Raw genomic sequence first — 13,644 nt, 5'->3', positions numbered from 1 at the left:
ACAGGAAAGGATTAGATACACAGCTCAGCAGTCAGTATCACACAGGATAGGATTAGATACACGGCTCAGCAGACAGTATCACATATAAACTAATTGCACACAGCTGCTCAGAAGAGCGTATGACACATTAGGATTAGATACAGCAAGTCAGCAGACGGCATCACACAGAATTGGATTAGATACATCAGTTCGTACTGTTTTCCTGTAGTCAGATCCTTAGTTAGATTTCAGGAATCCGTAACTTCCAGGTTTGTCATGTCCTTGCTTCTTCTCCACCTCGATGCAGGGCTGATTCCTCCTCTGGGCTCTCTGTGGGTACAGAATTGGCGCTACATAAGATGGGTACACGGTATCGCGTACTGCATGTGGCCGAGGCATGCAATGTAATAATGTGAACAAGGGCATGCAATCGGCTGAGAATCTGGGCTGCTTGGATGTGACGTTAGTTTGTGAGACCCGTGGATGATATCAATGTTGCCCCCCTTTCCATATTGTACAGTCCCATAATTGTCCATTAATATGTCACAAGCAGGGGCCGGGGGACATTGGTTTCTGGGATCTCCAGCTATGAGTGCAGGATACTTTACCGCCTCCGCTTGATGAGTGGCGACACAGTCCAGGAGCTGAGACAGAATCTTCTCAGAATGGTAAGAAAACTTGAGACAAGCGAAGCAATTAAATGTCCTCTACAAGAAAAGAAAAAAGCAGGATTACTGCTGATAAGTCTGAACACAGCAGAGATGACGTGACCAGAACAGTAAGACGGCACTAAAAGATGGCGGACATTGCGGTGCATATAATAACACTCCCCAACCCTAGATCACGAGTCCAGAGCAGGGAGAGAAGAACGGAGCGCAGGGCAGCAACAGACCGCCTCCACTTTAATCAGTGCAGAAGATATTGAGCAGGGAGGAGGAGGTGAGCTGTGACCACATCACCTATGGTGGATCCTGTGTTATCTACTGTATACAGAGTAGAGGTGTTATCAGTCATTGTACAGGAGGAGGAGGTGAGCTGTGACATCACCTGTTGTGAATGGTGGATCCTGTGTTATCTACTGTATGCAGAGGAGAGGTGTTATCAGTCATTGTACAGGAGGAGGTGAGCTGTGACATCAGCTATTGTGAATGGTGGATCCTGTGTTATCTACTGTATATAGAGAATCATAGAATCATAGAATCGTAGTTTTGGAAGGGACCTCCTGGGCCATCTGGTCCAACCCCCTGCTCAAAGCAGGATTCGCTAAATCATCCCAGTCTGTCCAGCCTCTGAAGACTTCCATTGAAGGAGAACTCACCACTTCTCGTGGCAGCCTGTTCCACTCATTGATCACTCTAACTGTCAAAAAGTTTTTTCTAATGTCTAATCTGTGTCTCCTCCCATTCAGTTTCATCCCATTGCTTCTAGTCTTTCCTTGTGCAAATGAGAATAAAGATGATCCTTCTACAATGTGACAGCCCTTCAGATATTTATGTCAGGAACACCGCACTACACTCGCTCACTGAGCCAGTGCGCTTGTCCTGAGTACAAAAAACCATGCTCAAAGATACCTGTGGAGCGGGGCAGCAGCGGTGACGATGCATGCTTCAGACTATCAGGACCTGAAGCATGTGACTGCTGGGGGCGTGGCCTAAGCTCCACAGAGCTAGGAGCTGCAGGGAAACTCCTAGAAAGGTAACTACGGGACAAGTTACCAAGGGGCATAGACAGGGGCGGAAACCAGATCAAGCCGGGGTCAATGCACAAGATAGCAGGACAGTACCAAAGGATTAGACAGACCGGATAGTCAGGACGTAGCAATAGATCAGAAAACCAGAACGGGCAATAGACGGTACAATAGGGGCAAACAGTAGCGGAGTAACAATAGCCAAGCCAGGAGGTCAGAACCAGAGAAGACAATAGCACCAAAGCGAGAGACGGAGTACAGAGTGAGGGGACAGGTCGGGTCATACACGGGAATCAAACAAGCAATGCAGTACACGCACACCAGGGGGGTCGGTCAGACACACAGCCAGAATAACAGTATAGCTGACAGAGAATGCTAGTCTGGAGTGAGTATAGCCGGCAAAAGTTAACCCTGTGAGAACAGGACATTAACCATGTCCTAACCATGACAATTTGTAGACAGCTATTAAGTCTCCTCTCAGTCTTCTCTTCTGCAAGCTAAACATTCCCAAATCCTGCAACCTTTCCTCATAAGACAGGGTTTGCAGACCGGTCACCATCCTGGTCGCTCTTTTCTGAACTTGCTCCAGTTTGTTGATATCTTTTTTTAAAATATGGCACCCAAAACTGGACACAGTATTCCAGATGAGGTCTGACCAAAGAGGAGTAGAGGGCAATAATGACTTCACATGATCTAGACTGTATGCTTCTGTTAATACATCCTAGAATTGCATTTGCCTTTTTTGCTGCTGCATCACACTGTTGACTCATATTCAGTCTGTGATCTATTAGTATACCCAAGTCTTTTTCACATGTGCTGTTGCTTAGCCCTATTCCTCCCATTCTGTATATGCTTTTTGTATTTTTATTGCCAAGATGTAGTACTTTGCATTTTTCCCTGTTAAAAACCATTCTGTTAGTTGCTGCCCACTGCTCCAGTTTATTTATATCTTTTTGAATCCTCTCTCTCTCTTCTCTAGTATTAGCTATCCCTCCTAGCTTTGTGTCATCAGCAAATATAATCAGTTTACCCTCAATTCCTTCATCTAAATCGTTGACAAAGATGTTGAACAATACAGGGCCCAGGACAGAGCCCTGTGGTACCCCACTTGAGACATTCTTCCAACTGGATGTGCAGCCATTTACGACCACTCTTTGGGTCCGATCACTAAGCCAGTTATGAATCCACCTAACAGTTGCCTTGTCCATTCCATACTTAGAGGAGTCATTGTAATCCTGTCTGTAATGATAATGAGTCTAAAAAGTGTTCTGCAAAGGACAGTTAGTATTATATTTAGCGACCAGGGAGAAAATTGAAAGATTTCTGAAATTATTTTTTGACAAAGATGGTGATATAAAAAATGAAAAAAACATTATCAGAGGAATTTAAAATAATTTAAATAATTAAAAAAAAAACACTTTTAAACTATAGGTGGTTTACTTATGACTAGAGATAAGCGACTTTGCCTTTTTTAGGGTCGAGTCGGGGGTCCGACTGAAACACGAAACCCAATGCAAGTCAATGGGGAAGAAAAGTCGGCAGGGAGTGGAGGACAGGAAACACACCTACATGCCGGACCACTGTTTTAAAGTGCGCAAAATCTCTCTCCCCCCCCCCCCCCCGGACGCTGCACATGTCATCCCGTTGCCCACAGTGTACATCCTTGCTCAGTGGCTGAAAAAAGTCACGTGCAAGCATTCTGGGAAATCCGACTTTGGCGCTCGTTTTGCCGACCGCATGGCCGACTTCACCCTGTGGTCGGGTTTCGGTCGGCGAAACCCGACTTTGCCATAAATCGGTGACTTATGAATCTGGCCGACCTGTTTCGCTGAACTCTACTTATGACACATTCCCATTAATTGTGGTCGGATTTTCTTATTCATTGTCTTTCATCTCCTGGCTCTTAGCAGACTGAAAACAGACAGAATGGAGGAGATGGCGACAGGTTTAGAAAGGAACTTTCGCCACTGATAACTCTCCTACAGAAGATGTCTCCAGGCTCCTCTCTCCCCACTGCCTGCATCGCTGATGCTGATCGCTCCCACTGTTATAAAACACAATCAGCTTTTACGGCAAAGAAAGTGTGGCGTTGTAGCTGATAATGTGATGCACAGACCTACGGGGTAACCAGAGCTGTGACTGTATGGGGGACACACGTGCAATGTAACCGGGGGGAACCTTACCCCATTTCCCACTAGGCCACAGTCTGTTTTAGTCCAGTGACTTTTGTGGCAAGTCGTCTGTTTTAGTTCTATCTCCAACTTCACAAATGCACCTGAGAGGTAGTCCTAGAAGGAAGAATAAAGGAAGCTGTAAAAATAACAAAACCCACTACAATATGAGATAAAATCAACTTACTAAAAATACATTGACTATTTTTATTTCTGAACGTACCTCCCCACTTCTGTAATTCTGCCCCTATATACAAGAATATAAGTACTATAATATTATTATTATTATTATTATTTATTGTTATAGCGCCATTTATTCCATGGCGCTTTACATGTGAGGGGGGTATACATAAAAACAAGTACAATAATCTTAAACAATACAAGTCATAACTGGTACAGGAGGAGAGAGGACCCTGCCCGCGAGGGCTCACAATCTTCAAGGGATGGGTGATAATACAGTAGGCGAGGGTAGAGCTGGTCGTGCAGCGGTTTGGTCGATCGGTGGTTACTGCAGGTTATAGGCTTGTCGGAAGAGGTGGGTCTTCAGGCTCTTTTTGAAGGTTTCGATGGTAGGTGAGAGTCTGATATGTTGTGGTAGAGAGTTCCAGAGTAGGGGTGATGCGCGAGAGAAATCTTGTATGCGATTGTGGGAAGAGGAGATAAGAGGGGAGTAGAGAAGGAGATCTTGTGAGGATCGGAGGTTGCGTGCAGGAAAGTACCGGGAGACGAGGTCACAGATGTATGGAGGAGACAAGTTGTGGATGGCTTTGTATGTCATGGTTAGGGTTTTGTAATGGAGTCTCTGGGCAATTGGGAGCCAGTGAAGGGATTGACAGAGGGGAGAAGCTGGGGAATAGCGGGGGGACAGGTGGATTAGTCGGGCAGCAGAGTTTAGAATAGATTGGAGGGGTGCGAGAGTGTTTGAGGGGAGGCCGCAGAGCATGAGGTTGCAGTAGTCAAGGCGAGAGATGATGAGGGCATGGACTAGGGTTTTTGCAGATTCTTGGGTGAGGAATGAACGGATGCGTGAAATATTTTTGAGTTGAAGTCGGCAGGAAGTGGAAAGGGTTTGAATATGTGGTTTGAAGGAGAGATCAGCATCAAGGATTACTCCGAGGCAGCGAGCTTGTGGGACTGGGGAGAGTGGGCAGTCATTTACTGTAATTGATAGGTTCGTAGGGGGGGTCACGTGAGATGGGGGAAAGATGATGAATTCTGTTTTGTCCATGTTGAGTTTCAGATATCTAGTGGAGAAGAAGGATGAAATAGTGGACAGACATTGAGGGATTCTGGTTAGTAGGGAGGTGATATCTGGTCCAGAGATGTAGATCTGTGTGTCATCAGCATAAAGATGATACTGAAAGCCATGAGATTCTATGAGCTGTCCCAGGCCAAAGGTGTAAATAGAGAACAGCAGGGGCCCTAGGACTGAACCTTGTGGGACTCCGACAGATAGGGGGCGAGGTGAGGAGGTGGTGTGTGAGTGGGAGACGCTGAATGTCCGGTCTGTTAGGTATGATGAGATCCAGGAGAGGGCCAAGTCTGTGATGCCGAGGGATGAGAGGGTCTGTAATAATAGGGAATGGTCCACTGTGTCAAAGGCAGCCGACAGGTCCAGGAGGAGGAGGACAGAGTAGTGTCGCTTGCTCTTGGCAGTTAAGAGGTCATTGGTGACCTTAGTAAGGGCAGTTTCAGTGGAGTGGTGTGACCGGAAGCCAGATTGTAAGCGGTCGAAGAGGGAGCAAGAAGAGAGATGGGAGGACAGTTCAAGGTAGACGTGTTGTTCCAGTAGCTTGGAGGCGTATGGGAGAAGTGATATAGGGCGATAGCTAGATACAGAGGATGGGTCAAGAGAGGGCTTTTTGAGGATAGGTGTGATGGAGGCATGTTTAAAGCTTGAGGGGAAAACACCAGTTGTTAGTGATAGGTTGAAGAGATGGGTTAGGGTTGGGATGAAGACTGTGGTGAGGTTTGGGATGAAGTGGGATGGGATCGGGTCGAGTGCACAGGTGGTGAGATGTGATCTTGAGAGTAGAGTGGAGAGTCGATCTTCTGTAATGGTGGAGAAGTTGGTTTTGAAGGTGGAGGGCTGGGAAGTCGGGAGGAAGGGCTCTGGGGGTTGTTGACCAAAACTGTCCCTGATGTTATCAATTTTCTGCACTGCCCCTATGTACAAGAATATAACTACTATAATACTGCTCCTATGTACAAGAATATAACTACTATAATACTGCCCCTATGTACAAGAATATAGCTACTATAATACTGCCCCTATCTACAAGAATATAACTACTATAATACTGCTCCTATGTACAAGAATATAACTACTATAATACTGCCCCTATGTACAAGAATATAGCTACTATAATACTGCCCCTATGTACAAGAATATAACTACTATAATACTGCTCCTATATACAAGAATATAACTACTATAATACTGTCCCCTATATACAAGAATATAACTACTATAATACTGCTCCTATGTACAAGAATATAACTACTATAATACTGCCCCCTATGTGCAAGAATATAACTACTATAATACTGCCCCATGTGCAAGAATAACTACTATAATACTGCCCCTATGTACAAGAATATAACTACTATAATACTGCCCCTATGTGCAAGAATATAACTACTATAATACTGCCCCTATGTACAAGAATATAACTACTATAATACTGCCCCCTATATACAAAAATATAACTACTATAATACTGCCCCTATGTACAAGAATATACCAACTATAATACTGCCCCCTATATACAAGAATATAACTACTAAAATACTGCCCCTATGTACAAGAATATAACTACTATAATACTGCCCCTATGTACAAGAATATAACTAATATAATACTGCCCCCTATATTCAAGAATATAACTACTATAATACTGCTCCTACTCCTATGTACAAGAATATAACTACTATAATACTGCCCCCTATATACAAAAATATAACTACTATAATACTGCCCCTATGTACAAGAATACACCAACTATAATACTGCCCCCTATGTGCAACAATAACTACTATAATACTGCCCCTATGTACAAGAATATAACTACTATAATACTGCCCCTATGTGCAAGAATATAACTACTATAATACTGCCCCTATGTACAAGACTATAACTACTATAATACTGCTCCTATGTACAAGAATATAACTACAATAATACTGCTCCGATGTACAAGAATATAACTACTATAATACTGCCCCCTATGTGCAAGAATATAACTACTATAATACTGCCCCTATGTGCAAGAATAACTACTATAATACTGCCCCTATGTACAAGAATATAACTACTATAATACTGCCCCTATGTACAAGAATATAACTACTATAATACTGCTCCTATGTACAAGAATATAACTACTATAATAATGCCCCCTATGTGCAAGAATATAACTAATATAATACTGCTCCTATGTACAAGAATATAACTACTATAATACTGCCCCTATGTGCAAGAATATAACTACTATAATACTGCCCCTATGCACAAGAATATAACTACTATAATACTGCCCCTATGTACAAGAATATAACTACTATAATACTGCCCCGTATATACAAAAATATAACTACTATAATACTGCCCCAATGTACAAGAATATACCAACTATAATACTGCCCCCTATATACAAGAATATAACTACTATAATACTGCCCCTATGTACAAGAATATAGCTACTATAATACTGCCCCTATGTACAAGAATATAACTACTATAATACTGCTCCTATATACAAGAATATAACTACTATAATACTGCCCCTATGTGCAAGAATATAACTACTATAATACTGCCCCTATGCACAAGAATATAACTACTATAATACTGCCCCTATGTACAAGAATATAACTACTATAATACTGCCCCGTATATACAAAAATATAACTACTATAATACTGCCCCAATGTACAAGAATATACCAACTATAATACTGCCCCCTATATACAAGAATATAACTACTATAATACTGCCCCTATGTACAAGAATATAGCTACTATAATACTGCCCCTATGTACAAGAATATAACTACTATAATACTGCTCCTATATACAAGAATATAACTACTATAATACTGCTCCTATGTACAAGAATATAACTACTATAATACTGCCCCCTATGTGCAAGAATATAACTACTATAATACTGCCCCTATGTACAAGAATATAACTACTATAATACTGCTCCTATATACAAGAATATAACTACTATAATACTGTCCCCTATATACAAGAATATAACTACTATAATACTGCTCCTATGTACAAGAATATAACTACTATAATACTGCCCCCTATGTGCAAGAATATAACTACTATAATACTGCCCCTATGTGCAAGAATAACTACTATAATACTGCCCCTATGTACAAGAATATAACTACTATAATACTGCCCCTATGTACAAGAATATAACTACTATAATACTGCCCCCTATATACAAAAATATAACTACTATAATACTGCCCCTATGTACAAGAATATACCAACTATAATACTGCCCCCTATATACAAGAATATAACTACTATAATACTGCCCCTATGTACAAGAATATAACTACTATAATACTGCCCCTATGTACAAGAATATAACTACTATAATACTGCCCCCTATATACAAAAATATAACTACTATAATACTGCCCCTATGTACAAGAATATACCAACTATAATACTGCCCCCTATATACAAGAATATAACTACTATAATACTGCCCCTATGTACAAGAATATAACTACTATAATACTGCCCCTATGTACAAGAATATAACTAATATAATACTGCCCCTATATTCAAGAATATAACTACTATAATACTGCTCCTATGTACAAGAATATAACTACTATAATATTGCCCCCTATATACAAAAATATAACTACTATAATACTGCCCCTATGTACAAGAATACACCAACTATAATACTGCCCCCTATGTGCAAGAATATAACTACTATAATACTGCCCCTATGTGCAACAATAACTACTATAATACTGCCCCTATGTACAAGAATATAACTACTATAATACTGCCCCTATGTGCAAGAATATAACTACTATAATACTGCCCCTATGTACAAGACTATAACTACTACAGTCATATGTTAACGTTTGGGCACCCCTATTAATGTTAACCTTTTTTCTTTATAACAATTTTGGTGTTTGCGACAGCTATTTCAGTTTCATATATCTAATAACTGATGGACTCCGTTATATTTCTGGATTCAAATGAGGTTTATTGTACTAACAGAAAGCGTGAAATCTGCATTTTAACAAAATTTGACCGGTGCAAAAGTATGGGCACCTCAACATAAAAGTGACATTAATATTTCGTAGATCCTCCTTTTTCAAAAATAACAGCCTCTAGTCGCTTCCTGTAGCTATTAATGAGTTCCTGGATCCTGGATGAAGGTATTTGTGACCATTCCTGTTTACAAAACAATTCCAGTTCAGTTAAGTTTGATGGTCGCCGAGCATAGACAGCCCGCTTCACATCATCCCACAGATGTTCAATGATATTCAGGTCTGGGGACTGGGATGGCATTCCAGAACATTGTAATTGTTCCTCTGCATGAATGCCTGAGTAGATTTGGAGCGGTGTTTTGGATCATTGTCTTGCTGAAATATCCATCCCCTGCGTAACTTCAACTTCGTCACTGATTCTTGCACATTATTGTCAAGAATCTGCTGATACTGAGTTGAATCCATGCGACCCTCAACTTTAACAAGATTCCTGGTGCCGGCATTGGCCATACAGCTCCAAAGCATGATGGAACCTCCACCAAATTTTACTGTGGGTAGCAAGTGTTTTTCTTGGAATGCTGTGTTTTTTAGCCTCCATGCATAACGCCTTTTTGTATGACCAAACAACTCAATCTTTGTTTTATCAGTCCACAGGACCTTCTTCCAAAATGTAACTGGCTTGTCCAAATGTGCTTTTGCAGACCTCAGGCGACTCTGTTTGTGGCGTGCTTGCAGAAACGGCTTCTTTCGCATCACTCTCCCATACAGCTTCTCCTTGTGCAAAGTGCGCTGTATTGTTGACCGATGCACAGTGACACCATCTGCAGCAAGATGATGCTGCAGGTCTTTGGAGGTGGTCTGTGGATTGTCCTTGACTGTTCTCACCATTCTTCTTCTCTGCCTTTCTGATATTTTTCTTGGCCTGCCACTTCTGGGCTTAACAAGAACTGTACATGTGTTCTTCCATTTCCTTATTATGTTCCTCACAGTGGAAACTGACAGGTTAAATCTCTGAGACAACTTTTTGTATCCTTCCCCTGAAAAGCTATGTTGAATAATCTTTGTTTTCAGATCATTTGAGAGTTGTTTTGAGGAGCCCATGATGCCACTCTTCATAGGAGAATCAAATAGGAGAACTACTTGCAAGTGGCCACCTTAAATACCTTTTCTCATTTCTCATGATTTGATACACCTGGCTATGAAGTTCAAAGCTCAATGAGGTTACAAAACCAATTTAGTGCTTCAGGAAGTCAGTAAAAAGTAGTTAGGAGTGTTCAAATCAAGAAAATGATAAGGGTGCCCATACTTTTGCACCGGTCAAATTTTGTTTAAATGCAGATTGCACATTTTCTGTTAGTACAATAAACCTCATTTGAATCCAGAAATATAACTGAGTCCATCAGTTATTAGATATGTGAAACTGAAATAGCTGTTGCAAAAACCAAAATTGTTATAAAGAAAAAACGTTAACATTAATAGGGGTGCCCAAACTTTTACATATGACTGTATAATACTGCTCCTATGTACAAGAATATAACTACAATAATACTGCTCCGATGTACAAGAATATAACTACTATAATACTGCCCCCTATGTGCAAGAATATAACTACTATAATACTGCCCCTATGTGCAAGAATAACTACTATAATACTGCCCCTATGTACAAGAATATAACTACTATAATACTGCCCCTATGTACAAGAATATAACTACTATAATACTGCTCCTATGTACAAGAATATAACTACTATAATACTGCCCCCTATGTGCAAGAATATAACTACTATAATACTGCTCCTATGTACAAGAATATAACTACTATAATACTGCCCCTATGTGCAAGAATATAACTACTATAATACTGCCCCTATGCACAAGAATATAACTACTATAATACTGCCCCTATGTACAAGAATATAACTACTATAATACTGCCCCGTATATACAAAAATATAACTACTATAATACTGCCCCTATGTACAAGAATATACCAACTATAATATTGCCCCCTATATACAAGAATATAACTACTATAATACTGCCCCTATGTACAAGAATATAACTACAATAATACTGCCCCGTATATACAAAAATATAACTACTATAATACTGCCCCTATGTACAAGAATATACCAACTATAATACTGCCCCCTATATACAAGAATATAACTACTATAATACTGCCCCTATGTACAAGAATATAACTACTATAATACTGCCCCTATGTACAAGAATATAACTACTATAATACTGCCCCTATGTACAAGAATATAACTAATATAATACTGCCCCCTATATACAAGAATATAACTACTATAATACTGCCCCTATGTACAAGAATATAACTACTATAATACTGCCCCTATGTACAAGAATATAACTACTATAATACTGCTCTTATATACAAGAATATAACTAGTATAATAGTGCCCCTATGTACAAGAATATAACTACTATAATACTGCCCCTATGTGCAAGAATATAACTAGTATAATACTGCCCCTATGTACAAGAATATAACTACTATAATACTGCCCCCTATGTGCAAGAATATAACTACTATAATACTGCCCCTATGTGCAAGAATATACCAACTATAATACTGCCCCCTATATGCAAGAATATAACTACTATAATACTGCCCCTATGTACAAGAATATAACTACTATAATACTTCCCCTATGTACAAGAATATAACTACTGTAATACTGCCCCTATGTACAAGAATATAACTAATATAATACTGCCCCCTATATACAAGAATATAACTAGTATAATACTGCCCCTATGTACAAGAATATAACTACTAGCGGTGCTCCAGGTGCGCCGAACGTCTGTGGAGAAAATCCAATCTACACGAAGATTTCATCCATTTTAAGTTTATGCTTAGAACATACAACACTGCCCTTCACCTCTCCAAACAAACCTATTTCAACACCCTCATCACCTCACTGTCCAATAACCCGAAACGTCTCTTTGACACTTTTCATTCTCTACTCAACCAAAGAGTACAGGCCCCAACCACGGAACTCCGAGCTGACGATCTGGCCAATTACTTCAAAGAAAAAATTGACCTGATCCGACAGGAAATTATCTCCAAATCACCTCATACCATGCACTGTCCTCCCTCCCCCACTGCATCTAACTCACTCTCTGATTTTGAACCAGTCACAGAAGAAGAAGTAAGCAGGCTCCTTGCATCTTCTCGCCCAACTACTTGCACCAGTGACCCATTTCCGTCACATCTCCTCCAGTCCCTTTCCCCTGCTGTCACCCCTCACCTAACTAAAATATTTAACCTCTCTCTCTCTTCTGGTATTTTTCCCTCCTCATTTAAGCATGCCATCATACATCCACTACTTAAAAAACCATCCCTCGACCAAAACTGTGCCGCTAACTATAGACCTGTCTCTAATCTTCCCTTCATCTCTAAACTCCTGGAACGCCTGGTCCACTCCCGTCTTATCCGCTATCTCTCAGAAAACTCTGTTCTCGACCCTCTCCAATCCGGTTTCCGCTCTTTACACTCCACTGAAACTGCCCTCACTAAAGTCTCTAATGATCTGCTAACAGCTAAATCTAATGCTCATTACTCCATGCTAATTCTCTTGGATCTCTCTGCAGCATTCGACACTGTGGATCATCAGCTCCTCCTCACTATGCTCCGCTCCATTGGCCTCAAGGACACCGTTCTCTCCTGGTTCTCCTCCTATCTCTCCGACCACTCCTTTACTGTTTCTTTTGCCGGTTCCTCCTCCTCTCACCTTCCCCTTACTGTTGGGGTTCCTCAAGGATCGGTTCTAGGCCCCCTCCTCTTCTCCTTGTACACTGCCCCTATTGGTCAAACAATCAGTAGATTTGGGTTCCAGTCCCATCTCTATGCTGATGACACCCAATTATACGCTTCTTCTCCTGACATCACGCCAGCCTTTCTAGAAAACACTGGCGATTGTCTAAACGCTGTGTCTAACATCATGTCCTCACTATATCTGAAACTGAACCTGTCAAAGACTGAACTCCTGGTGTTTCCTCCCTCTACTAATGTACCTATACCCGACATTGCTATTTCTGTGTGTGGTTCCACTATTACTCCCCAGCAACATGCCCGCTGTCTTGGGGTCATACTTGATTCCGAGCTTTCCTTTGCCCCCCACATTCGATCACTGGCTCGCTCTTGTCATCTGCACCTCAAAAAACATTTCTAGAATTCGACCTTTTCTTACTTTTGACTCTGCAAAAACTCTTACTGTTTCTCTTATTCATTCTCGTCTCGACTATTGTAACTCTCTTCTAATCGGTCTCCCTCTTACCAAACTCTCCCCTCTCCAATCTGTCTTGAATGCTGCAGCCAGGATCATATTCCTCGCCAATCGTTACACCGATGCCTCTACCTTGTGCAAGTCATTACACTGGCTACCCATCCACTCCAGAATTCAGTATAAACTTATTACCCTCACTCACAAAGCCCTCCATGGCTCAGCACCACCCTACATCTCCTCCCTTGTTTCAGTATACCACCCTACCCGCACCCTCCGTTCTGCTGA

The 13,644-nt window shown here is 41.0% G+C and overlaps 1 protein-coding gene across 2 annotated transcripts in view; it reads right to left on the bottom strand.

Annotated features, from left to right (window-relative positions):
• LOC141054051 (retinoic acid receptor responder protein 2-like) overlaps nucleotides 1–13,644 on the bottom strand; it is a 28,911-nt gene that overhangs the window by 8,794 nt on the left and 6,473 nt on the right. For both annotated transcript variants that reach the window (XM_073551216.1, XM_073551217.1), the window contains exons 3-5: nucleotides 3,850–3,954; nucleotides 588–686; nucleotides 196–309 (exon numbers count right to left, since the gene is read on the bottom strand). In XM_073551216.1, the coding sequence (XP_073407317.1) occupies nucleotides 217–309; nucleotides 588–686; nucleotides 3,850–3,954 (297 nt within the window). In that variant the 3' untranslated portion in view covers nucleotides 196–216. The remainder of the gene's footprint in view (nucleotides 1–195; nucleotides 310–587; nucleotides 687–3,849; nucleotides 3,955–13,644) is intronic.

Source organism: Dendrobates tinctorius, unplaced genomic scaffold (assembly GCF_039654945.1).
Source record: "Dendrobates tinctorius isolate UK_male_01 unplaced genomic scaffold, ASM3965494v1 ptg000173l, whole genome shotgun sequence".
NCBI lineage: Eukaryota > Metazoa > Chordata > Amphibia > Anura > Dendrobatidae > Dendrobates > Dendrobates tinctorius.
This window is presented reverse-complemented; position numbering and strand designations above follow the sequence as displayed.